At 45.0% G+C, this 27,232-nt stretch overlaps 2 protein-coding genes across 13 annotated transcripts in view; one reads left to right on the forward strand and one right to left on the reverse strand.

Annotated features, from left to right (window-relative positions):
- Positions 1 to 26,020, forward strand: GPR87 (G protein-coupled receptor 87). The gene is made up of 3 exons (XM_002716275.6): positions 1 to 365; positions 20,150 to 20,282; positions 24,899 to 26,020. The coding sequence occupies exons 2-3, from the start codon at positions 20,249 to 20,251 to the stop codon at positions 25,939 to 25,941; spliced, it is 1,077 nt and encodes a 358-aa protein (XP_002716321.3). The 5' UTR covers positions 1 to 365; positions 20,150 to 20,248; the 3' UTR covers positions 25,942 to 26,020.
- Positions 1 to 27,232, reverse strand: part of MED12L (mediator complex subunit 12L) — a 360,120-nt gene that overhangs the window by 122,233 nt on the left and 210,655 nt on the right. The gene's annotated exons all lie outside the window — the stretch shown is intronic.

The raw sequence follows: 27,232 nt of genomic DNA on the forward strand, positions 1-27,232 counted from the left end.
TTGTGTATTCCCTTCAGGTGAATCACCGTCTGATTCCTGCAGGTTCAGGAAATGCTCTTCCCCAGTCTACAGACCTCACCTGCTAGTAGATGTGAGTCATTCGCCTGGGCAGGAGAGCAAGCTGCCGCTCCAGTCACTCCTGAGCAGGAGGGCTGGAAAGGGTGCCCAGGGGGACCGCCTCAGGAGGGGCTGGCGAGCACCTTCTCCCACAGGAGAGAAGATGCTGATTCCCTATGCTTCCCCAGAAAAGCCAGGTCCCTGTCACCCTTAGCTTCAAGGCCTATTCTTCATTAGAAATGAGAAGCCAGTTTCAACTCGAAGACACCCCTGTCAAGTGAACGGACAACCAGCCACCGCAATGAAAGGTAAAGGAAAATGTTTTAATTTTTCTTAAAAGTCATGGGTGATAGGACGCAGCACTGGATAAGGCTGTAATTATGCATCTGCTTAAATCTGCGGGCAAAATAGAAATGAGAATGCTGACGGGGTGAGGAACTGCAGTCCTTCCTGGGAACCACCACGTTTTGAATTGGGGAACTTAGAGCTGCTCTGTTTGGCACGGGGGCAGGTGGAAGTCGTACACTGCACGCGGTACCGACAAAAGTGGGAAAAGTGTTTTGGCAGTCATTTCTGTGTAGCAGAGTTTTTCTTGTTTTTGCTTTTTTTAACCACCTCTACTTTATTAGATAGGTATAATCCAAAGCTCCTAATAATTGCTTCTCATGAAAAAAACTTAAAATTTGTTTCATAATCTTATATCCACTTTTTTTTCTAAAAAAATAAGGGGGGATGCAAAGAAGAAAAGAATTCTGTCTCATCTTGATAAAAGAATCTCAATCTTTTCATTGTACCACAAAGAACAGGGCCACCCTATCCTGATTCCTCTTGAATTCGTGTTAAAACACGTCAGGGAAGGTGCTGAGAAACCGCTCTGCTGCCGACAAACAGGTTGGGAACAGCTTCGTGGAGTTCCAAGTTCAAACTGCCAGGGATGTTTTCACTTCGGGAAGGAAAACCTGAAGTCAGCACTGGGATTTCACCTCTTTCAGGTTAAAATAAGGACCTTTAAACCTGGGTGAGCCTGAGGGAAGGTGACTCTCTGATTTTACCAAGTTAGGATTTATCTGCTTTGGAATTTCATATCATATTCTCCGGTTGAATGGGCTCTCACGGCAGGTGTGTTAACATTCTGAGTTAACACTTTTCTTTCACGGTTCTCACTGGGGACTCCCAGTGATGAACACGGCAAGGAGCAATGCATTTGGCTCTACGTTATCATATACTCGGGGAAGAATGGGGCAGGCACCCTGTGGGTGGTGGTTATTTCTGCCCCAAATTTAACCATCCCCAAAAAAGTGAGAGATCAGGCAAACGCCATCTTCTAAGTCCTTCAGCCGACGCCTATACAGAGACTCTTGTACCGATTTGAAGAGTGTTAGGGGTGTAGTCGTGAGCTAAGGAGAAGGGGATAAAGGCGCAGTATGACCTGAATTCCATACTTACAGAGGTAGCTTGGAAATAGAAAGTATTAACAGAACGGCGTATCTATTTCATACAGACGCCAAGGGGGAAAATTCCCTCCAAGAACGCTGGAGGGGCTTGGCAGCTAAATGAAAGCGCAGAGTTTAAACTTCAGTTTGTGTCCCGTGAGAGTCCGCCTGGTTTTCTTCCTTCCTTGATATCTTAGCATCTCACTTCCTCAAAGCTCTGGACTCTGAGAAACGGCACGGAAATTTACAACAGACAGCAGAGTGCCCACTGGCTCTCTGCATGCTGCTAACCTGAGGAAACCCCATGAGAGTCCCTCAGAGCCCACTAACAACGAGTGGTGAAGGCAGGGCAGAAATGCAGTGAACGCCTGGCAGACTTGGGCCCTGAAGGGGGGGGGGGGGGGGGGAGAGTGCCGGCCTCTAACTGCCCCAGGACATCACACCCCTCCCTAAGGACTAAGACAAGAGGATCAGGGGAGAAGACGGCTGACAGCCCCTTAGGTTTCCAGGCCCCAGGATCCAGGGCATGTGTTGAGGTACAAGGCTTGATTATCAAGAACCCAAGTCTCAGGGAACTGGGCAGAGCCAAAGATGAGCTCCTCCCTCACCTGTCCCTAGCCAGCTGTGTGACGGTATTCAACTCTCAGCTTCTCCTGGTCTCCAAGTCTTCCTCTGCAAGGCGGAGAGGAAAGTTCTAATGCCAGGGCCAGCTGTAGTTCTTAGAGTTGTCACCACTGGAAGTGGGCAGGCTAGAGCAGTGGCAGATGCACCTGCTATTAAACAAAGAGGAGATGAACCACATGGAGAACAGCGGGGAGACCAGGAACGGAGCCTCAAACCTGCTCCAGGCCAGTGCTGAAGGTCAGGACGTGTGTGTCGTCCTGCACCGGATTAGCATATCCTGCTTCATTAATATTCTCACGGTCCAAATAGGAAAACATTTACACTAAAATATATTGAAAGAAGCACCAATCAAGTTCCACTTAGTGTAAGACATCGCATTCAGTCATTCCTATCAGTGATTCTATACTGTCTTACATAGCAATTTCTAATAATGCTTATCAATTTGAAATGAGAGGATAACTCCTTAAAATTACTTCTTCTAATGTATCAAAGAGGATCCATAGGGTGCACACTGTCCTTGTAGCCTTAATACTAAAACAACAGTTATTAGCAGACACTAATAGTTTAACATGCATTAAGACATTATACATTTTAACGGATATTTAAAAACAAAACTTCATACAACCTTAAAGTGTATATTACTATGATTCCATTTTACTGCTGAACAAACTGAGCCTGAAGCAGCATACCAGTATGCAGCACACCTCTGACTTTCAACCATGTCTGCCTGCAGTCAACTACACTCTTATCCACTACTTCTTAAATTCTGGGTAAACTTACTACTTGCCATTGGTTACCCCTCTTCAGCGGGTAGTATAATAAGTAAAATGACGGCCGGCGCTGCGGCTCACTAGGCTAATCCTCCGCCTTGCGGTGCCGGCACACCGGGTTCTAGTCCCGGTCGGGGCGCCGGATTCTGTCCCGGTTGCCCCTCTTCCAGGCCAGCTCTCTGCTGTGGCCTGGGAGTACAGTGGAGGATGGCCCAAGTGCTTGGGCCCTGCACCCCATGGGAGACCAGGAGAAGCACCTGGCTCCTGCCATGGGATCAGCGCGGTGCACCGGCCGCAGCGCGCCAGTCGTGGTGGCCATTGGAGGGTGAACCAATGTCTCTCTCTCTCACTGTCCACTCTGCCTGTCAAAAAAAAAAAAAAAAAAAGTAAAATGACGTATGTCAGTTGTGTGTTTACCAACTACTTGACAACAGTAGGTAAGTGGCTGTCTTGGATGCACCATGCCCTGCAATCGTGTCGGAGCTACTTTGCTTCCTGGTTTTCCCAGAGACAGGAGATAGTAATCAGCACATGAAAGCCCACGGGTGGAGGCAGCAGCAGAGCAGGAGAGTGCACAGCACTCAGACTGACTTGTGTTCAAATCCAGGCTCTGCCGCTCGCTAGCTGTGTGAGTGCGGGCAAGCTCCAGCACGCCAACAAATAGCATGTATCTGGAACTCCTCTAAGCTTGTCTTCCCTGAAAAGCAGGAGTACTGATTCCTCCTAACACTCGAATAGCATGTCCATACGAAGTTCTCGCAAAGTGCCAGATGATCAATTTTGTGGTAATACTTCATTCAATTCTCAAAACAATCCTATGGGGAATGTTTTACAGAAAAGGAAAATGAGGCAGAGAGTGCTTAGATAACTTGTCCAAGTAAGTAGGAGATCTGCAATGTGAATCCAACATCCTTTTAATAAATTAAAATACATGTAATAACATAGAACCGTCCTAGGCACACAGTACTGTCAGCCAGCATTTGCTGAACTTTTCATCATGGTGGTGGTAGTGGTGGCGCCTAATGAGACGGATACACAGGCAACTGCCAGGGAGCGGCTCATCTGTCGCCTGAATAGGCTCTCAGGCTGAAGACAGTACTAGCTTTCAGCCACCAGCACAATTCTCTAGAGGATGCAGAATGAAGAAACTCTGCTTTTCAAGTCCATGATTCTAGAAGGCATCCCTTACTAAACACACAGTGATACAGGCTGTTTCCCAAGCAGAGACCAGTATACCACAGGGCAGCAGAAACAAAACCTCCCAAGGTTGCCACACTAAATGATGACGTGGTTGAAAAGAGACAAATGTTAACAGAAGAACACCTGGGCTGGGGTGGGTGTTGAAGCCCAGCAGGTTAAGTCCCTGCTTCGGATGCTGCATCCCACACCAGAGCACCCGGGACAAAACCTGGCCTCTGCTTCCCATGCAGCCTCCTGTTAACGTGCACCCGAGGAGACACCAGAGATGGCTCAGTGCTACCCATGTTGGGGACCCAGAAGGAGGTTCCAGGCTCCTGGCTTTGGCCTGGCCCAGATCTGGCCCAGTTATAGGCATTTTGGGGATGAACCAGCATTTGGAATCTCTATCTCTGTCACACTGTATTTCCAATTAATTAAACATTTAAAAAGAGGAAGAATACTTAGGCTGCTTGCACGTATCATAGTACTCAGCCACGTGGCTCTCAGCCAAAGAGCTGATGGGCAGTCAAACGATAATGCAGAAACATCGGTTGTCTCTAGACTGCAGGTGAGAGCTAAACACTTTACAGGGTGCATGATCTACTTGCCCAGATGTATTCTCCCTCACATCTGCCAGACTCAAAGACTGGAAATAAAACCAAAAATAAATCATTTTAGAGAAAATTGCTGAAACAAACCAGAAAAACTGCAAATGTGTTTACTGGATATATTTATAAAGAGGGCAGTCCTGATGGGTATCTATGACTGGATAGTATGTGGATATTCAGGGCTCCAAGTAATATGCATTACTTAAATAATCACAGCTCCAGGGGTGGGCGTCAGGTGCAGCAGTTAAGTTGATACTTGGGACGCCTGTATCCTAAGTCAGGGTGCCACATTTGAGTCCTGTCTCCCACACTTCCAACCCAACTTCCTGCAAATATACAACCTGAGCGGCAGCAGTAACAGGATAACAGGGTTCTTGTCACTTGTGTGGGAGACCTGGACTGAATTCTGGGCTCCTGGCTTCAGCCTGGCCCAACCCTGGCTGTTACAGGTATATGGGGAGTGAATCAGCAAATCGGAGATGTGTGTGTGCATGTGCCTGCCTTTCAAATAAAATTAACTCACTCATTAATTAAAATAATCACAACTACTAATTTTTTTTTATTATTTCAACCAAGTATTTTAAAGACCTGAATGACAAAAGCTTCAAGCAAGGTAATGGCTTGCACTGACTGGGTCAAAATTGGGTATGTATTAACTGCATTACACATAGTAAAATGAATGAATTAAAAAGCACTGGATGCCACCTAACAGGTTGTTAACAACCTCTTGTAGTGATACCAGTCACCTTTAGTAGATACATTGATATAGCACTATCTAAAAGGTACTAGCCAGCTAATGTATCAGTATCTGCCACTGTGATCATTGTTGAATAAAAGTATAATACCTGTTAAACATTAACATTCTATTTTCTCTTTACCCTATAAAATTCACTCTTAATTTTTTCACAACAAAAAAATTCATGCAATGAAAAAATTATCTATTCCATGCTTACAGCCATCCATGTAACATTTCAAGAACTATCTCTGTTTTTCATCCTAAGATCCAGAAACACTAAGCATCTGTTATGTACCCAGTTAATTACAAAGACATGCTGGGACTTACCAGGTCTCCATATATAATAAGTTTATGGTCGACATGTGAATACAAATTAGGCAGGCACTAAACAACTGGCCAAAGCAGAAACCAGGTTAAATGTTCAAAGTTGCAGGTAGGCACATGAAATATAAGTGACACAGCAAACTACCAATTGCTTTGGTGTCTTCCCTGCCCATTCTGGAAGATACGGCAAGAAATATAACTGTCTCACAACCAGGTGTTAGAGCCAGAAACCTCTGTCCTTAGCTTTTCCTTATCCTAGCTCCAATCAGGAGATAGTACATTTCCATGCTGTCTCCTCCTCCTCTTCCATGAATTATAATCCAATCAATTTTATGTTAACCAATGTACTGCTGTGGCTATTTAGAATATGCCTAGTTAAAAAAGTAATACTTGGAATATATTCAGAGATGCTTAATATGAAGGAAATTCAGATGAAATTTAAATGAGAAAAAATGGAACCTGAGAAAAAGAATGGTAGGAAACAAAGCTATGTAGAGAGTCATGCAATAAAGACATTCACTGCTACCTGATTCACAGTGACTGACCTTAAGGCAGACCCCAGGTCCAACAAGAAAACAAGAGGGCTTAGTGATCAGTGTTGATAAGTGCACCTCAGGACTGAAAGAATGCCCTCTCGGTTGTACATTAGAATTTTCTCCCATGAGTCCCACACAGAAATCAATGGTCTGGCAAACATTTGAGCTAGCAGTTAAGACAGCTGTCCCAAATTAGCGTTTGATACCGTGTTCCACTCCTGATTCCAGCTTCCTAGTAATGCAGACCCTGGGAGGCAGCAGTGCTGACGCAAGCTACCGAATACCAGCCACCCACAGGGGAAACCTGAATTGAATTCCTAGCTCCCAGCTTCAGTCAGAGGACAGGCTATTGCAGGCATTTGGAGAGTTAGCATATAGGATCTCTGTATCCCTCTGTGTGTCTCTGCCTCTTAAATAATAACAAAAATCTGAAGCAAAATTTAAAAAAAGCTTTAAGCAAACCAAGATTGTATTGACTACTCAAGGAGTAGGCACAACAAGAGATACTGCATGTCTAAAGATACCAACTCCATGCTCAGTGCAAGGGAAGCCATTCTAAGGGGCAGGAACAGAATGCAACAGGGTCCAGGTATGCGGCTCTCTCAAAATATTTTCATCTTACTGCTGCTTCTTCATAATTACTCTAGGAAAACTTGCATGCCTCCTTCTCAGTGTGCTTGAGCCTATGAAAATTTCCCAAATGCTAAACATATCAGGTTGAACCATACAAAATGCCATTTTGACCTATACTGTTATAAGGCTTAATATGAAAAATAAGCACCAAGAAAGAAGAAACCTTGGAACTTTTCAAGGAGTACCATTCCAAATCAAGTCCAAGTCATTACCATCTAAAGTGCTATAAATTGTCTCAAAGCTCCCTTTACAAATCTACTGACTTGAGGCAAAGAGGAAGATATAATCAAATTGGAGGAAACGAGTTAAAATACTAGAGAAACGTGGGGTAGGCAGGGGGTAGCAGGGTTCCAGATCCCACCAGTATTGGCAGAAACCAAGGGGAGAGACCTGCAGCAGTCACACCATGCAATCAGATGGCAAGGCTAACCTGCTCATTGCCACATGTGTTCAGTCTGCTTTGAATGCAATTAAGATTTAAAACTCATGTACTTTTTTTTGTAATAAAAGCAAGTTTTCTGGTAAATCAGACAGTTTGATGGCCATGGACCCACATACACAGGTGGCAAAAACCCAGACTGTGGGAGCAGCTGGGGAGAGTCCACTCCCCAGCTCACAGCAGCCCTACTCTGTCAACTTTTAGCCATCTTTTATGAGCATTCTCCTACTGTTGACTGCTTCTGCTTGTACTGCCTCACTCTCCTCACTGACATGGGGTCTGCTGTCAGCACTGGATTTGACACCCACCTTCCCCCACCCCCCAACCTTGGCCTGTTCACATCGGATGGACCAGCATTCTTCCTGGTCTTTGGCCATGCCTTTCTCAAGGTCAACTGCCAACTCTCAGTCTCTCAGGCATTCCTGGGATGTGCTCTTTCAAGTCTCAAGGCAGAAGAGGAGAGCCATGGGGGAGAGGTCGGGAACAGACTGACAGATGCATGTCAAGATGAGATGAGGTCAGAGAGTGGGCCAAGTTCCATGAGCGCCTCACATGAAGTCAAGTGTTTTTAGAGTTGTGACTCTATGCCTGCAGGTACTCTGCCAGATCTGGGGATAGAACGATGCCAAGCAGTTAGCCAACAATACAAGTGCAATACAACAGCAGACATCTGGCAACCAGAGGGGGAAAACAAGGACTGAGGGGCACTTATACACGGTCAGTGGAGAAACACAAAAGGCTTTGAGAAGAAGAGGCAGCTGAGTCAGAGGTGAAGGTGGTCCAAGGAGCCAACCTAGCAGGCCAGGGAGAGGGCATTTCCAGCTGGGCCACAGAGGCCCAGGGCAGGAAGCCTACAAAGTAGGGGGATAGACAGGTCTCGTCCCCTACAAAGGGTAGCTCTTGCCCCTAAGGGTTCTGTCGCCCACAGAGGGGTTCAAGTTGTGTCCCATACAAGGCAGGAAGCCTGTGAGGGTACTGACAGAGGAGGACATTGAGTAAGCAAATGTGACTGGCAGGAAAGAGACACACAAGGGAAATACTAAGATCCAAAATATAGGTTACAGTTTCTCCCAGCCAAGGAAGCTGTCATCCTTACGTAATAACCCAAAAAGTAGTACTGGAATATCGCCATTCATTTTAGAAGCATTGTTTGAGAGAGAGAGAGATAGAGAGATTAGAGCTAAAAGCTGATATTTCACTTTACATAAAAGTTACTTTTATGAAAATGGTGTGTGTGTTTGTGTGTGCACACACACACACATGCCAGGGGTACTTCAAAAGGTTTGTGGAAAGTGAATGATATTGAAAAACAACTTTATCTTGAGGCAAAAAAAACCCTGAGATCCATGTATAGTTTTTAATTTTTATTTGCAAATCAGAGAGACAAAGAGTAAGAGCCTCCCAGGTGCTAGTTAACTCTCCGAACGCCCACAACAGCTGGGCCAAGGCCCAAACCAGGAGCCAGGGACTCAATTCAGGTCTCTCACATGGGTGGCAGGAACCCAAAAAACTACTTTAACCATCACTGCTGCTCTCAGGGGTCCACATTAGCAGGAAGCTGGTGTCAGCAGCTAGGACTTCAATCCCGGCACTCCAATGGGATGTGGGAGTTCTTAACCATTAGGGCAATGCCTACTCCTCCCCTATTCTTACTTGTTTTAAAAACAGTACCTGTTTTCCATGAACTTTTTGAAGATCCTTTATATGGATTCCAAATTTTTTGCACCAAAATAAACTTCTAATTATATTTTCCGACAAACTTTTTGAAGTATCCTCATGTTTTAGGAGATGAATTATACTCCCAAGTCACGCTAGATACTTTTACTACAATCTTGTAGGAGTGGGCAATTTGTTGTCATGAAAGGAGGAAAATGAGACACAGAGAGGTGTTGATGCTGATAAAACTCGTTAACTATTCACAATCAAGATTTCACTTGGGAACTTTTAAATTGTTGATGAAAACAAGCGGTAAAACTGAAACAGAGCTACACTCTTAGGTACCTTATTCCATTCACATGAAGAGCATTAAGGTTTGGTTCATCTGGGAGCAGAATCAGGGCAGCCCATGTGGCAACTGTTCTACCGGGATTGGCCTGGGGACTCCCTCCTCCACAGGCACAGCCCAGACAACCGTAGTGATGCGGTTATCAGAATGGTGATGGTGGCAGCCAGCCAACCACCACCCACCACCAGGATGAAGAATTCTACCTCCTGAGTACAGTGCATAAACCACAGGACGAACCTTGTAAAACAAGGAACGGCACCGCACAAGCTTGTGAAAAGCATTCTTCTTCGGTGAATAGTGCAGTGGTAGTCGAACAACCAAAGGTTGATTTACCACGGTCCTGAATTATGAAATGTCGTCCAAAGAGCAGAAGTCTCCAGAAACCTACTTAGCGAGAACATATCCATCCAAAACACTACTCTGGCTACTCGGATTGCAGCCCTAACCAATGTGACCAGCATCCTCTGTGTCACAATGACCCAGAATTGGCCAGCGAGTAAGTAACCCTTTGCCTAAATGGAAAACATTTCAACTGTAAAATTTAACTCTATAAGTAAGAAGGCTCTTAGTGCTAAACAGGAGAAGACAGTATCTGCCACGAATTACATCTTTATATTACTGCAGCACCGACAGTACAGACTTGACCCGGCACACGTTATCTCGCCAAATTCTCTCCACAGCTTTGGGAATGAGGCCAGGCACTGATTCTTCTCCCCATTTCACAGAGGGAAGCTCAAGGACTGAGAGGGAAAATGCTTTGCCCAGGGAGGCTCAGAGACTCAAATATGGAGTAAAAATTCTAATGCCTATCTACTGAAGCTGAGTCTGGAACACATCCCACCACTGAGGGTACTTCTGACTGCAGAACGACATAGCACAGAGGCCACCTGCTCTGGGGTCAAGGCATCTAGAGCTCACTCACTTCCTGTTTTTTTTCTGTCACTGTCTGTGCGATACTGGGCAGGTTGCAGGGTCTTGCTGAGGCTCTCCATTTACAACCAGGTTTGAAGGTAGGGTTTTGAAGAATTATTAGGTAAAAACCTTGTCTTCAGGGAGTTTACAAATACGCACACAGAGACACACAGAGTGTGTGGCCAGAGTCACCTGGAAGAAAGAAAAAACATTCCCTCTCTACGTGAACTGAAATTTGCCTAATTGCAGGCTACAGATATCAAGCATAGCTATGAAGAGATCTTTAGGGTAGCACCTGAAAAACCTGAATGAAGGGCTGCTGTGCTCTGCGTTCCAACACCTCTGGGAGACATCCCAGAGCATGCAATACTGAAACGCTCTATGAATACAGTGACCTAATTCCATTACAAAACCAGTTGACTCTTAACTAGTGAGGTAACCTGCTTCTTTCCCCAGGCCTGCAGCAGACTGATTATCTTAGCACTGTTGGAAAACATACATGCACAGAGACAAACTCACACATACAACTTTAAGCTGGGAAAGAGGCTTGAGTTAAAGGAGATTGCAAGATATGAGAGGCTCTGTCTTTCAGCACTTTGCATCAGAAGGTCTCTGGGAATATTTCCTATGTTCCATGGAAATTTAAGCACTAAGGGTAGGCACTGTGGTACAATGCGTCACACTCCTGCTTGCAACCCTTGCATGCCGTATCAGACTGGTGGTTCAAGTCCCAGCTCCTCTGCTTCTGATCCAGCTTCCTGTTAATGCATCCTGGAAGGCAGCAAATGACAGTTGAAGTGCTTGCTTTGGGGCTAGGGCTACGGCACAGAGAGTTAAGCCATGGTGTACAGCACTGACATCCCATATGGGTGTTGGTTCAAGTCCTAGCTGCTCCACTTCCCATCTCCAGCTCCCTACTAATATGCCTAGGAAAGCAATAGAAGAGGGCCCAATTCCCTGGGCCCCTGCAACCACATAGGAGACCAGGAAGAAGCTCCTGGCTTCAGCCTGGCCTAACCGCAGTCACTGCAGCCATTTGGGGAGTGAACAACGAGTAGACAGAAGCTCTCTGTCTTCCGCTTTATCTCCCCATCTCTCTCTCTCTCCCCCCCCTTCCTTCCTCCCTTTCTTGCTCTTTTTTTTTCCCCTGAGATTTTATTCATTTACTTGAAAGAGTTAGAGAGAGAAAGAGAGGGAGAGAGAGGGAGAGGGAAGGAGAGGGAGAGAGGGAGGGGGAGAGGGAGGGGGAGGGGGGGGAGGGAGAGGGAGAGAGAGGGAGAGAGAAGGAGAGAGAGAGGGAGAGAGAGGGAGAGAGAGGGAGAGAGAGGGAGAGAGAGGGAGAGGGAAGAAGGGAGGGAGAGGGAGAGGGAAGAAGGGAGGGAGAGGAAGGGGGAGGGGGAGGGGGAGGAGGAGGGAAGGAGGAGTCTTCCAACTGCTGGTTCACCCCCAAATGGCTGCAATAGCCTAAGCTGAGTTGATCTGAAGCCAGCAGCCAGGAGCCCCCTCTGGGTCTCCCATACAGGTGCAGAGGCCCAAGGACCTGTGCTGTCCACCACCACTTTCTCAGGTCATACCAGAGAGTTGGATTGGAAGTGGAGCAGTCAGGACTCAAACAGGTGCCCGCGTGGAATGCTGGCACTGCAGGCAGTGGCTTTACCCACTACACCACAGCACTGGCTCTGTCTGGCTGTCTTTCAAGTAGGTGGAAGTAAACATTTTATCAAAAAGAAATGGAAGGACTACATACTATTCTCATCAACCCATGGGTTTATAAAGCTTTGCAGTAAGAAAGTGACAACATAAACCCTCAGATCTGAAATTCTTATAATTTCAGATGTCAGCTTCCAGGGAGCAAGGTGGAAAGGGGAGGATGAATGAGAGAGGCAGTGATAGGACAACTCTGCCATGTGAGAGGCACCACCACCGAATACCGAGGCCAAGCAGTCATGAGCAAGCACACTGAGGGATCGAGCACTTAACCGGCATTAGCTTTCCCATCTTGACCAGCAGGACAATGGTGAGCCCTGTGAAGTCCAGGGCACGGGCGGCACATCTGCTGGGGGGGAGTTTCCCCCAGCCTGAAACCAGGGACCCCAGGCCCAGTGGATTGCAACAGCAGGCCACTCTGTACGGGCCACAAGACAGATCCTTAGTCCTGGGTGTTGTGTTTCTCTGGGGCCGCCCACTACCCTCTGGGGAGTTCAAGCCCCTATTTGACCACTTACAAACTTTTCCTTGAGAACTGGGACCTGCATTTTCTCAGAGCGACAGTTAAGTTCTGACGTGAGCTAATCAACCTAACTTTATCGGGGTTACTTGAAAATTGATGTCGAAAAAAATGCTAACTAGAAGTCACAAACTCAAGAAAAATCAGGAGTTGGGGGTTAGGGGGAAGCACAGAGGAAGAGAAAGCTATATTTATAATCCACACAGAACATGTGAAAACCCACAGAGGTTAAGTGTGGCCACATATGGCTAAATGACAAATGGATCGAGGGTTATATAATTAAGTGGCTGGAGGGTGCAGCAGGTAAGCCTCCAGGGAGGGGCGGCCTGGGGGCTTCACGCAGAAAGCCGAGAGCCGGAGCACAGGAGGACTCACTCCCACGGGCTGGGGCAGCAAATACTGCAGGGCTGTGTCTGCCCATTTGCTTGCTGTTGGCAGACCTCCTCAGCCACCACGGCAGGACCCACAAGAGGATTCTTAACGTGGAATTCTCTGATGTTCTCAACACGGCTCAGGCCACAAAACACTAGTCCTGCACTGCGGAAGATCAGCAGCTCCTTCACAAGCTTGACGGGGAAAACAAGCAGTACTTCTGCCCGTTACGTGCCCTTCCCATTCCTGGGCCTCCAAGACAAACCCCCAGAGTTGTTCTTAATCTTCACTCCACAGCAGTATAACAGAAAACCGCAACGTCGGTTTTGGATGTACTTGATGTGAATCCCAGCTCTACCTAGAACTTGCTGTGTGAGTCAGGGCAAGTTAATTAAACTGTCTGAACCTTGTGTTTTCCTACCTGCTCAGAAAAAGAATAAAACATCTAGGCCACAGAGTAGCTCTAAGGGTTGCTGAAGAATCGAATCACTGAGTTCACGGGCAAAGAGAAAGATGAAACCAAGAGCCTGCTCTTCCTTGTCTGCCACTCTCAATTTAAGACAACTTAACAACCAAGGACGCAGAAGCACAGTACAGCAGCCAAGGGATGATATCAAAGCGTGGCTGAACCAGATACCATCTAGCCTCGGGAACGGCTGTGAAACTGCGGGCCTACCACCGACATCACATTCTTGAAGGCTTTCATCAGCTCTCAGCTGGGGGAGCAGTAGGTGGCCAGGCAGGATCCCCGCCCATGCAGGAGTCCTGGAACGGAGCCCTTTAAGCATCGAGGAGGCAGTTCCCACAGCAACACTCTGCAGGCACAGGGCACTACAGAGGCAGAGCTGTGCCACAGCCCAGCACAACGTGGAGGTGCAGGCTGGGCAGACAGACAGCAGGCAGATGAGGTGCAGAGATAGCTTCAAGGAAAAACAAGTGCTTTGAGCAAACGTGTCAAATGTTATCAGTCCCGAGAGGGTGGCGGAACCTAAAAAATCACATCACAGTCATAGCATAAACAAGGTGGCAAGGGACCATCTCACCCTGTGTCCAATCTATCAATCACTCGAAAAATTCAACTGTGTACCTACCACGTACAACGGGAACTTAAGTGACCTAGATCCTACCCTGTACAGACTGGTTGGTAAATTTCTCTCATTCCACCTCACAATCATTTCCACGTGGCCACAGTGTCACAGTCATTTTACACAGACAAAAACAGAGGGTCTGAGAGCTGAAATGCAAGGGAGCTGGGACAGGAGTCCAGATAGTTAGGGAGCCAAATTCTAGATCTTTTTTCTTCTCCACCAGCCTTAGCAAGTAGTCAGGGCAGAGGTTTTTTTGTACCCAAGTTGGGAAAAAACAATTTTAATAGGACAGGCAAAAACTGATCTGCTTCAACAGAATCTTCTATCAATCCTCAATCTACCCCTGCCTCCCACCCTCTCTGCCTTCTTCCAACCACAGGCATGTTCTTAATGAAAGAACTGTCTGGAGCCACCACGTCCACTTCCTCCTTCACTACCATTACGCAGCCCTGTCATCAGGCTTTGCCCCACCCCCACCCCGCCGCCCCCAACACTGCACATGCAACATTGGCAAAGGTGAACAATGACCTCTGTCACCGAATCCCATCCAGTGGCACTTTGCTATCTTTTGTCACCTGATGTCCCCATAGGAAAAAACTAGTCACAAGTCTCCCTGTCTCAAGCTCCCCTCTCTAATCAGAAGACGTTATTCTTTTCTGGAAATCCTCCCGCCCTCTGGCCGCTGCCTCTCTGACTCTGCTCTCCCTAGAACCGCTGCCCGGGAAGGTCCATGGCAGCCCTCTGCCTTCCTCACTCCTCTGTGCAGCTTCCTCCTGGGCCACATCCTCCATCGCTCTCAACTGCTTCCATCACACATTTTCAGTTACCCTTAAATTTACATCACCAGCCAGGAGCACCTCCTCAGGCGACAAGTCCATCCTTTCAATCCCCCAAGAGACATGTCCAATGTGGACGATTCCACCTGTCCTGTTATCTATTCACCCTCTCACAGGCCCCACACCAGTGAAAGAAACCTATGTCTATTGTCAATAACGAGGTGGGGGTGGCGGGTCCTCAATACTGCTCTTCCCTGTCCAGCAACTTCAATGGTCACCAGCTCTTGCATACACCTCAAGTTTAAGACATCGCTCCACCCTGCAATGCTGTGACCATCTCCCCAACAGATTTATTTGCTCTATCTTAAGCCTCACTCAGCATTTCCACGTGGGACCTCCCCAGCCCTTGATTCCCATAAATGTGTGTGCAGGGTGTGTGTGTGTATATGTCATTCAAGGAGCAGGAAGGTGGATGAATAAAAGCAGAGGACTAAACACAAAGTGTTCCTCTGAGAGTCAACAGTTTGGTGAAAGCAGAGGGCCCCTGAGGGTTAAGCCACTGCCTGCGGCGCTGGCAATCCAAATGGGCGCCAGTTTCAATCCAGCTCCCTGCTAATGAGCCTGGGAAAGCAGCAGAGGAGGTCTAAATCCTTGGGCCCCTGTACTCACATGGGAGACCTGAAAGAAGCGCCCAGCTCCTGGCTTTGATCTGGTATAACTCCGGCCATTATGGCCATTTGGGGAGTGAATCAGCAGATGGAAGATGTCTATCTTTCCCTGCCTCTCTGTAACTCTGCCTTTTAAATAAAATAAATAAACCTTTAAAAGAAAGAAGGAAGGAAGGGAATAAGAAAGGAAGGAAGGAAATAAATAAATTAAATAGATAAATCTCCCAAAGAGGAAAATAATCCTGAATTTAAGCAAGAACTAATAGAAGTAACAAAGGCAAGACTAGCATTCAGAAACATATTCCATTCAACCTCACAATGATGCTATACAGTAGGTATTACTGCACCAATGACTCAAAAGATTATGATGCAAGCAGATAACACAGTAGTTTGTCAATTCTTAATTGCCAGAGCCGAGCATGTTTTGGCTTCCACATTCCAAAATACTTAACAAGCCAAAAAGTAGCTCCTTATCTCTGATGAGTGATTATAACTCAGGAGTTGGCCTAAAATACACAGGGCTGGACAGCAAAAGAAAGACCACTTGGGTGATTTAAAAAAGATGAATATAGGGATAGGCAATGTAGCACAGCAGGTTAAGCCTCCTCCTGCGACACTGGTATCCCTTATGGGTGCAGGTTCCAGTCCCAGCTACTCTACTTTTGATACAGTTCTCTGCTAATGTACCTGGGAAAGTAGTGGAAGATGACCCAAGTGCTTGAGCCACTGCATCCATGTGGGAGAAATGGAAGAAGCTCCAGGCTCTTGGCTTCAGCCTGGCCCAGCCACAGCCAGTGCAGCCACTTGGGGAGTGAACCAGTGGATGAAAGATTCTGTCTCTCCTCCTCTCTCTGTAATTCTGCCTTTCAAATAAATTAAAAATGCATTTTTAAAAAGAAGGAAAGAAAGGCAGATGGATGGACGGACTGAGAGATGGATGCAGAAAGATGCAGGGGACTTTGGACGGAATGAAGCAAGAAACAGAATGAGCAGAGTGGAGATCAGCACCAGGATTCCAACACGAGACCAGCAGGGCCTCCAACTGGAAACTGATGATGGTGCAGCAGGCAGGGACAGAAGCCAAGGGAAGGTATTCTAACAGAGAAACAGGAAGCCTGGGAGAAAAAGAAGTGGGCGACCAGATGAGGAACAAGGGAGGCTTACCAGGTACACCAATGAGGTTTCAACTCTGTTCAAACAATTCTTCACGAATACAGAAAAAGATGGAAATGGTTTATTCTGAAAACAGCAACAACACTTAATATTTAGATATGTTAAGTTTGAGAACACAGTTAAATGTAATCAGGCATTGGCATTTGGGGAGAGGAAGAGAGGAACTGTGGAGCCACCGCACGGAGCTGACAGCAGAGCTGTGGAGGAGACAAGAATCCTGCTGGAGAAAAGAGACGGGCAGTGATCTAAATGTGGGGGAGGACTTCACTCAGCACAAACAGAAAAGGAGAAGGGGAAAAAGGAAACTCTCAAACCAGAGATAAAACCCTCAGAGGAGAATAAAGCATATTTCCCAAGCATGGATAACATTTAGTCCCAGAAAATCTAAATATCAAGGCCTGAATTAATGAAAATCTCAACTCTTTTAGGTAATTTGAACAAGAATTATTAAGAATATGGGTACATGGGCACCCTCATAATGCAAAAATTACCAGTTACGTCTAGTGTCTCTGAATTGTGGACTCAATTTCTAAAGAAGGGACACACAGCTGACAAAGCAGTGCCACCCCACTGCAGCACTACCATCTGAAACAACAGGCAGGGAGCATGCTTTTTAGGTACTTTTTTCTTGGTCTCAAAAACTCAACTGTTATTGCACAGTGAGATGCTAGCCTGTTTTTATGCCTTTCCAGTTCACTTTTTCTACTTTGAGGTATAACAGACATGCCACAATTTTATTCATTTTCAGTGTACAATTCAGTGATGTTCAGTCATTTTAGAAATTATGCAGCCATGGCTGTAATCTCATTTTCGTCACCCCAGGAGATCCCCCAGGTCCTCATAGGTAACTCAACCCCGTCTCCATCCCCAGATAACAATAATCCACTTGCTGGCTCAGCTACAGATCTGCCTTTTCTGTGCATTTCATCCAAGTGACCCTGCGGCCTTCTCTGTCCCGCCATTGTCCTTGTAAAAGGTTTTGAGGTTCATCCACATGACAGCTGTATTTCATTTTTTTTTTTCATTCTGAGTAGTATTCCACTGTATGATGACACCACATTTCATTTATCCACTCAGCAGCTGGCTCTCGGGTCATTCTGCTTCTACGTCTCATGAACAAAGCTACTATAAATATTTGCACCCTCGTCTTTGCAGGGGCATGTGCTATGGTTTCTCTTCAGTAGAAACCTAGACCGGGAATTACGGGGCTGAATGAGAAGCTCAGTGTTAACTCTCGATGGTACTGCCAATGTGTCCCCAGAGCAGCCGTACCATCTTCCGTTCTCACTGGCAACGTATGGGGATCTTTCCAGCTCCTTACCCTCAGCAGTACTTGTTTTGTCTGCCTGCCGTTGTTGTTGTTGATAGCCATTCCAGGAGATGTAAAATGCTATCACACTGTGGTGTGAATTTCCCTACTGAGGTTAGCATCTTTTCAAGTGCTCTTGGTGAAATGCCTAGACAAATCTTTTCACCATCTTTTAATGGGTTTTCTTGTTAACAGGAAGTATAAATGTTCTTTGTCTACTCTGAATGTGAATCCTTTATTAGAAATACACTGTACAAATACTCTCTCCCAGTCTTTTCTGGATTCCCCTTCATGACTGAGACTGCTCTTTCTCTCACTGCTGCTATCACTGAGCAAGGAATAAGGAAAGCCAGGAGGGGGGAAACCACATGACAAGGGTGGGAAATAAAACTAAAGATGTGTTTGTCAGGTAGCATCCTTAAACAGTTTCCATAAGAGGTTGGAGTCAGGTTCTTATGCTTGCTGAAATTCAAAGATCATTATCATCAATATTACTTAATGTCATTAATATTAATTACTTAATATTTTATTATCATTAATTATCAATTACTTATTGATAATTATTAATTACTTAATAATATTTATATTGCTTGCCTCAATCATTCTCCCAGCAAAGGCTTTTGCTTCACTGCCTTACATTAAAAATAACACACCACTGGCACTCACAAAGCAGGGACTCTGAGAACACTAATCATCGCCTATGCCCCGTTAGCCAAAACACAGCTTTCTGAATTGTTGTTACAGATCACATACTACAGCATTCAAAGGTGAGGCCTGGAGAAAGTTGCTAAACTCCCCCAGAAAACTGATTTGGGGTGAGTAGGAAAGGATCGTTGATATTTGAAGCCCATTTATTTTAATCTGTCACCAAATCCAGTACTTCAACTGCACGTCATATCAATGAACAGAAAAACAAATGCTAAGTGCCTCTCCACTCGCTGCAAAACTCTCAAATACACTTTGGCATCCAACGCGTGCTTTCCCAGATGACTCAGCAAATATGTGGAGACAAAAGGAAGCACTTACACCAGCTAGGAAGCTGCTCTTTACTTGGAGAGGACGAGGTTACTTGGGGTTCTTTGGCAGCTGTGTGGGACAGGAGCGACTATTAGTGAAGGGGGTAAGTCCCACATGGTTTCACTTCATGAGAAACAGCATGACTTCCCTTCAGCTGCTCCATGAGCACATTTTACTTTCACTGAACTCTTGCCATAGTGATTCCCAGGATTTCTTCTCTCCTTGATCAACACCTGAGAGAAGTCAAGAAACAGATAACAGATCTGGCTGTGGAAGAAGGGACAGGGGGTGGGGTGGGGAATAATGTTTTACAACATCCAACATAGCACACATAGGTGCTCTCTCCTAATCTTTATCACGTGTTGCCCAGAATCTCAACCTCAGAAAACCCAGGCCATTTACAAAATCAGCCGTCAGACAAAGTCAGGTTAATTATTCTTTCCAGTTAAATTTTCAGACTGGAATAGAATATGGCTGTCACAAAGAAATACAAGGACTCTTATGACAAATGCTTAAATGCTATTAAATTCTCAGTGGGAATCTATGATTGAGAAGATACTCAAATACAAGCTCATGGAAATCTGAGTCCTGGTAGGAACATTATAGAGGCTTCAGTCCAGGTCCAGAGAGGTCACGTGACTTGACTTGATGGAGGCCACAGAGCTGGTTAATGTATAGCCATGACTACAATCCCTGAGACTGTAAGACCAGGATGCTGGACCCATGTGAGTTTGTGAAACACTTGCATGTGCCAGTGGTACATGTTAACCATCCCCAATTGTCTGTAAGTCCCATTATATATGAATTGTTTTATAGGCACTCGGGTCAAAAACATGAAAGGATGAGTAGACACAGGGATAGCATGTCAGATGAGTTAACATTCCTGAGCACAAACTTGCAGTCAGGTTCCACGGAGCTCCTTATGGATTATCACACATAAACCTTATGACACCCTGAGGTGTTACTATCATCACTCCCATTTCAGGGATGAACACACCAAGTTAGAGATGTTCAGTAACTTTCCCAAGGTCACACCACAGCATCCAGATATGAACCATACACAGACCGGGTCCATGCATCGTGGCAGGCTGCAGCAGGGACAAAAAGTACACAGTTCTCGAGTGGCATTGCTGTTCACGGCCACAGAGAGTGTGTTTTCTGAATCATGGAGGCAAATACTGTTTTTAATGAAAATATCAAAATATGGTACACTCAAATTCCTCCCAACTGTTTTTCATTTCCCACTCTTCATTTTCTCCCCAGAAATTAAACCAGGAATACCCTACGCTGAGCCCATGCCTCCATCGTCCCCGAGTGTTTCCTGACACACAGTTTCGCTTAACAGCACAAAACAACTGAAGAATGGGGTTCAACTTGACACTTGCAAAATTACCAGGTAAGCCATAGGCAAAGATGCCAAGAAAATCTCTCACTTGATCAATGACTTATTTATGCTGTGTGACAATTAGGGAGTTTGATTGGTCACAGAATCAACACAGCATTTAGCATTGCCTTTCGTAAGATGTATAAACCAGCAAACATGCAAGGCAGTATCACTGAGATAAACCCGAGTTGTTATCATTTGGTTTTACGCTTTGCTTCATCTAGAAATCATCTCTAAACTGATGGACAGGATTAAAGTTAATAACATTAGAAAAAGACTTTTAAACCCAAACTCAACTAAATCCTACTTCCCCGACTGAGCCTAAACCAAGGGACACTGATGTTCCCAAGGAAGCCAAAGACAGCATCTACTAGCAACCCTACTGGGTAACTATTCAGAAAATGATCACACAAGGGCAACTGTGCCACACTAGTGACAACCTATAATTTGTGTGGCTTCATTATTTCATCCCCACCTGGCAGGTAGAGCAGTGGCTTATGTTGACACCTTCACATGTTGTGCCAAAGCGTGACACACCCCAGTGAGCAATCATGTAGCTTCACCAAAGGCAGAAGTGCCCAAGGTTCTCACTGCTCTATCATTCGCAGTGCAACTCTGCTAGTGAGAAACAGTGGTCAGCACCTTATGTTACAGAAAGAACACCTACTAAGTATTAGACCCCAGGTTCAAAATAATGCTGGGGAAGCACTTAGCTTTCAGAAAACACAGCAAAGGGGTTATTCTTTTTTTAAAATCCATTTTACAAAGTCATGAGGTGATGAAACCAGCACTGTCCATGGATGAAAATGTTCTGTATCTGCACTGGCCAATATGAAAAAAACTTCAAAGTGGCTACTGCTAATGAGGAGTTGGAGCTTTTAGTTGTGCTTTGTTGTTACCTACATTAAAAGTGCCACTTTCAGTTGGTGCTCTATCCCGCCACACACTCATGCACTGCCCCAACACACACACCCAGTTGCAAGCACACACTCGCTCCTTCTACACACACTGCAACAGCACCCCTCCCCCCACACCCATGCACACACCACCACCCTCATACTCAGCCCAAAGCAATTTTCTTGCAGAACCTGAGTTCATATGTTCTGTGTCAGGTTATGTCACAGTGCTTGTTATCTTAAAAGGAGCTGTGGGACAGGAAGTGGAGCAGAGAGTAACAAAGGAGTTTTTTCTGTGAATTATTATTCCATTTCAAACCCTGTGCCAAACAACACACAGAATGCCACCCTGGGAAGCAAGAAGACTGTGAGAAAATCGTTCTGCATTGTAAAAACCGCTTTTAGTTTTTCCTAATTGAATCACCAAGCTACTGTTATTCAAAATGTTCACTAAGTTTGCTGCTGGCAGGGAAGAATATGATAGAATGGCCTAGGTGAAGAAAGTCACTCACTATTAATGTTTAATGTTCCTGTGTAGAAACATCGTATAGAAAATGTCTCTGAGGACACCCACCTGTTCTGGAAAATTTGGGGGAAAAGAAGAAGGGAGCAAATGATGGAGGCAGTTGGCAGAAAAGACTATGACCTAGAAATAATACTAAAATGGTAGAGTCTTAAAAAGGACATAGACGATACATATTACCAAAAAGATTATTTGGATTTAAAATGGTTTGCACTAAAAGCTACCTTTCAATTGCATTTTCCATGACTTTTTTGAACTTCCCTGAGACAAGTCCATCATATAAAACTCTCCATGTCAACTGTTGAGCCTTCCAGAGCAGCACACAGCTGGCTCATCCTGCTTCTAAGGAACCATTTTTTCTTTCTCTACTACCATGTTATTTCATAAAATAACCCCTAACGGATTTTAACCACTAATTTGTTTAAGCTGCACTGTAAATGTGCAATTTGTGAATGAAGTAATAACCAGGTCCAGGCCTATCCTACTGAAATAAAAAGCACTCTATTCCACAGTGTTAACCCTGTATGTCAACCAAGGAAACAAATACTGCAAAGTGACACAATCAACAAGTTGAAACCAGACTGCCTCAAAGCCACACAGAGCAGTTCAATAATCACTGTGGAATAGGGACACATGTGCTTCATATTTTTATTTATGAGACACAGTGTATATATACATGGATATTATACACACACACACACACACACACACACACACAGAGTGTTAGAGACATTTTCGACATTCCGACAAGACTCTACCTTTAATAATAACCATAATTGCTAGGTAAATCATTTAGTAAGAGTGCTTATTCACATAATTAAGCTTTGGGATATTATAATGATAGAACAGCCAAACAGACGTGCCATCCTTACACGTTAGGAAGTATGGGTTCTCTCACTCCACAATGGATAAACACAGCAGACTCAGAAGGCCAAGGCTAACAGGACAAACACCCCTGGATTACCCAGCACCCTATTAGGCTATGGCTAATGAACTGTTTGCACTTGGGGTAGCTTTGGAAAGGAACTGGTAGGGAGCGCAGCCATCATTTCAGGGGATGACAAGGCTGTGCCTAGTCAGTCAGCTGGGTTCCATCGGCCAGGCCTTTCTCATTCTTATTCAAACTTACTTGTCCTTTCTTTACTTCCTGAAAGTAAACTTACTACCCTGCATAAGATCAAAGTGACAGTTAATTTTTTTAATAGTCTGAAATAATTCAAGTAAGTATCTCAACTCAGTTAAAACAGAACATCTTTAAAAAGCATCAAATGGCATTGATACTAATTTGGATCTCCGGGTGCAGAGATAGCTAAAACTGCAATCCTCCTTTAAATCAAAACGGGCAAGAATGATGCTGTTCAAGAAAATATTTGAAACTGGAAGCAGTGACACAGACGGCAGCTGAACCAGGTATTTTTAAACTTATAAAGATTAATAACACCGTGGGCCTCAGAACAGGCTAGTCCAGGTATAAATTACTAGCCTGCATAAGACACAGGCCAGGAAAACCAGTTTTTAAAAACACGTAGACCCAGGAATAAAAGGGAAAGAGTTAGAAAGAAGAAATGGTTACACAGGAAGAGCCTACACTTAAATTCGGGGCAGCAATTAAAGAACCTGCTTTCGGATTACAATCCTCAAAAGTGTCTTTTCTGTTTGATTTCTTCAAACAAGGGAAGCAAAATATATACTCTACTGCCTGCCACAGAGGGAAGTGAGGGGTAAATCATTCCAAAACAAAACAGTCAATGTTCCTGTGTCAGCAGGAGGGAAAGATCCAGACATGATCTTCCCTCTCGATCTTACGTCCAAAATGTGGATTTGTAAATTGTCTGAGTTCATGTGTTCCAACCCCGGATGGCCATGAGATGTACTGGGGCCAACGGTTTCATGGGAGCATGGAGAGACTTGGGGGGGGGGGGGGGGACGGGGAGAAGGCTGAGGGATGAGGGAGGACGAGTCAGACTCCAGGGCAGCCTGAAGAGGGTTGACCTAGACTGAGAAGTAGTCCACCTTTGCCAGCAGCAGCCCTGTCTTGGGATTCCTGCCAGGCTCGCGTATGGGCTGGGAGCAGGGCACACGAGTGTGGTTTCACCAAAAAGTGGTATGGATCCAGAGCACAGAGCTGGGCATCTGGACCTCACGGTCCACACAGGAGACCCGACAGTCCATTCATGTGTAACAAGCGCTCATCAATTATGGGATAGGTCTTTAATAAGATGAATTTAAAAACCCCAAGAAAGCAAAAGGCTTAAAAAAGATTCACATAACAAACACAGTTAAGTATAATCTAGCCTTGTAAATAAGAAAAGCGTCCCAGCCTGCAATTATTTTTGAACAGGTTGTGCTCCTTGGTGACAGACTTAAATACTAAGAATCAGAAAACAATCAGCATTTTTTTTCTCACTGAACTATAGAGAAACACATATTCGTGGTTATTCTTTACAAACATATTTTAATGAAAAATACACAAGATGCTGTATAAATACTCATGGTCATCATTCATCATTCACACCTACCTACAACTACAATTTACTAAGGTGAAAAATGAAAAGAAAATCAGCAATCTAGATGCCCTCCTCCCCAAGGCCTTTTTTCTTTCCCCTATTACTTTGGAAAGCACATCTTCTATTTCTTTAAAAGAAAACTGCCAAGATATTTTATTTCTAGTACCAATGGATCTTAAGTACCATAAGAAAATAATAGGCAAAAAATTCACAATGTCCCACTAGAGGTACTCCTTTCTCACTATTGATGATTAAAAAGCTTAAAACTGACAGAGGAAAAGAAGATATATTCAAAGAATATGAAAAAAAAAACCTACACTGAAATAATCATTATGTTCTATTTTCACTGAAGGAAATTTCAATTTGCTGTTGTTATTGATTGTGTCAATTCCATTTGTAGTGACATCAAACAGCAAATTAAGACCCAGGATGATTAACACTGGTCTATTTAGTTTCCAAAGGTTGGCACAGGGAATCAGAGAGATGACTTGTTACACAAGGGATCTCAGCCTGGGGCCGTGGGCCATGGGGAGGGGAGGTACCAACTTCTCAGCCACTAGGAACACTGGCAGTGTCCTAAAATGATTCTTTTTCTTGCTTCTACATCTTGAAACTCACCCAAAATAGCAAGCATCCTACCAGCCAGTTGGGGAGCCTGGTGGCCCATGGAGCACGCATAACGTCTCCCCTCTTCTCCAACAGACACTGAGCTGCACAGCCAAGGGAGCCCCACCCCAAGTAACGTGAGTGGAGAACCGGGAGAGAACAGCACCATTCACAATGAGTTCAACACCATCGTCTTGCCGGTGCTTTACCTCATTATATTTGTGGCAAGCATCTTGCTGAATGGTCTAGCAGTGTGGATCTTCTTCCACATTAGGAATAAAACCAGCTTCATATTTTATCTGAAAAACATAGTGGTTGCTGACCTCATCATGACACTGACATTTCCATTTCGAATAGTCCATGACGCAGGATTTGGACCTTGGTACTTCAAGTCTGTCCTCTGCAGATACACTTCCGTTTTGTTTTACGCAAACATGTACACATCCATTGTGTTTCTTGGGCTGATAAGCATCGACCGCTACCTGAAGGTGGTGAAACCATTTGGGGACTCTCGCATGTACAGCATAACCTTTACGAAGGTTTTATCTGTTTGTGTTTGGGTGATCATGGCTGTTCTGTCCTTACCAAACATCATACTAACAAACGGACAACCAACTAAGGAAAACATTCACGACTGCATGAAACTTAAAAGTTCCTTAGGAGTCAAGTGGCATAAGGCAGTGGTCTACGTCAACAGCTGCTTGTTTGTGGCCGTCCTTGTGATCCTGATCGGATGCTACATTGCCATATCCAGGTACATCCACAAATCCAGCAGGCAATTCATCAGTCAGTCAAGCCGAAAGCGAAAACACAACCAGAGCATCAGGGTGGTTGTGGCCGTGTTTTTTACCTGCTTTCTACCATATCACTTGTGCAGGATTCCTTTCACTTTCAGCCACTTGGACAGACTTTTAGACGAATCTGCACACAAAATCCTGTATTACTGCAAAGAAATGACACTTTTCTTATCTGCATGCAATGTGTGCCTGGATCCAATAATTTACTTTTTCATGTGTAGGTCATTTTCAAGAAGGTTATTTAAGAAATCGAATATCAGAACCAGAAGCGAAAGCATCAGATCACTGCAAAGTGTCAGAAGATCGGAAGTCCGTATATATTACGATTATACTGACGTATAAGGATAAGCAGCCAACAGGCCTCCTCTTGTTTGTCAGGATCAATGTGTTCAAAGTGTAAATAAAATATTTCTTTTCATTACCCTTGCTTGAACTCCTCAAAATATGAATTTATAAAGGCATTAAAGGACAGGTGCTTGGTATGACAATTAAGTTGCCACTTGGGACACCCACCCCCTATAAAAGAGTTTGTGGTTCAAGTCCCGGCTACTCCACTTCCAATCCAGCTTCCTACCAAAGTGCATCTGAGAAGCAGCTGGTGATGGTTCAACTACTTGGGGGCCTGCCACCCAGCTGGGAAACCCAGAATGCATTCTGGGCTGCTGACTTCATAGCTCAGTAATAGCTGTTGTGGGCATTTGGGGAATGAACCAGTGAATGAAAGAGATATGGGGGGGTGGGTATGTGTGTGCCTTTGAAATCAACTAATTTAAAAAAAAAAAGAAGTTAGAGACATGAAAACAGGTGTTTATTAGAAAAAGAAATTAAAATGGTATGTTACTTGGCCATAATTTAGAACTAAGAAAAACACTAAGGCATAGCAAAAAGTGACACAAACAAGAGGTAGCACACATGGCTGCGTGGCAGGGTTCAGGGCTGAAAGTTGAAGGAACAGAGTGAAGGGGCAGGAAGAGCCACAGAAATATTAGTGCCCTGCAGATGTCCTCCAGGACACCTGCCGCTCTGAAGCCTCCTGTGCAGAGGGTATTAACACAGGGTACGAAGCCTTGAGGTTCAAGATTTGGAAAAGAAAATGTCATTTTCAACATAATTCATGTGCCGTGAATATAAATGAGTACACACCGATTACTAGGTCTTCTGGTATCTCATCTAAAACCATCTAAAATCTTTGGCCATTGAGCACCTGATGTATTTATCAAGATCTTCACACGTAAGAAAAGTTTGAGTGGCAGGCAGTGGTTGGAGAAAAGGAGGCTCAGCAAGGTTTGGTGTTTTTTTGTTTGTTTGTTTGTTTGTTTTGTTTTGTGTGGTTTTTTTTTTTTTTTTTTTTTTTTTTTTTGGGACAGGCAGAGTGGACAGTGTGAGAGAGAAACAGAGAGAAAGGTCTTCCTTTTTGCCGTTGGTTCACCCTCCAATGGCTGCCACGGCTGGCGCGCTGTGGCCTGTGCACCACGCTGATCTGAAGGCAGGAGCCAGGTGCCTCTCCATGTCTCCCATGGGGTGCACGGCCCAAACCCTTGGGCCATCCTCCACTGCCTTCCCGGGCCACAGCAGAGAGCTGGCCTGGAAGAGGGGCAACAGGGACAGAATCCAGTGCCCCGACCGGGATTAG

The sequence above is a fragment of the Oryctolagus cuniculus genome, chromosome 4 (assembly GCF_051225735.1).
Source record: "Oryctolagus cuniculus isolate XC-2025 breed Fujian yellow rabbit chromosome 4, ASM5122573v1, whole genome shotgun sequence".
NCBI classification, from domain to species: Eukaryota; Metazoa; Chordata; class Mammalia; order Lagomorpha; family Leporidae; genus Oryctolagus; species Oryctolagus cuniculus.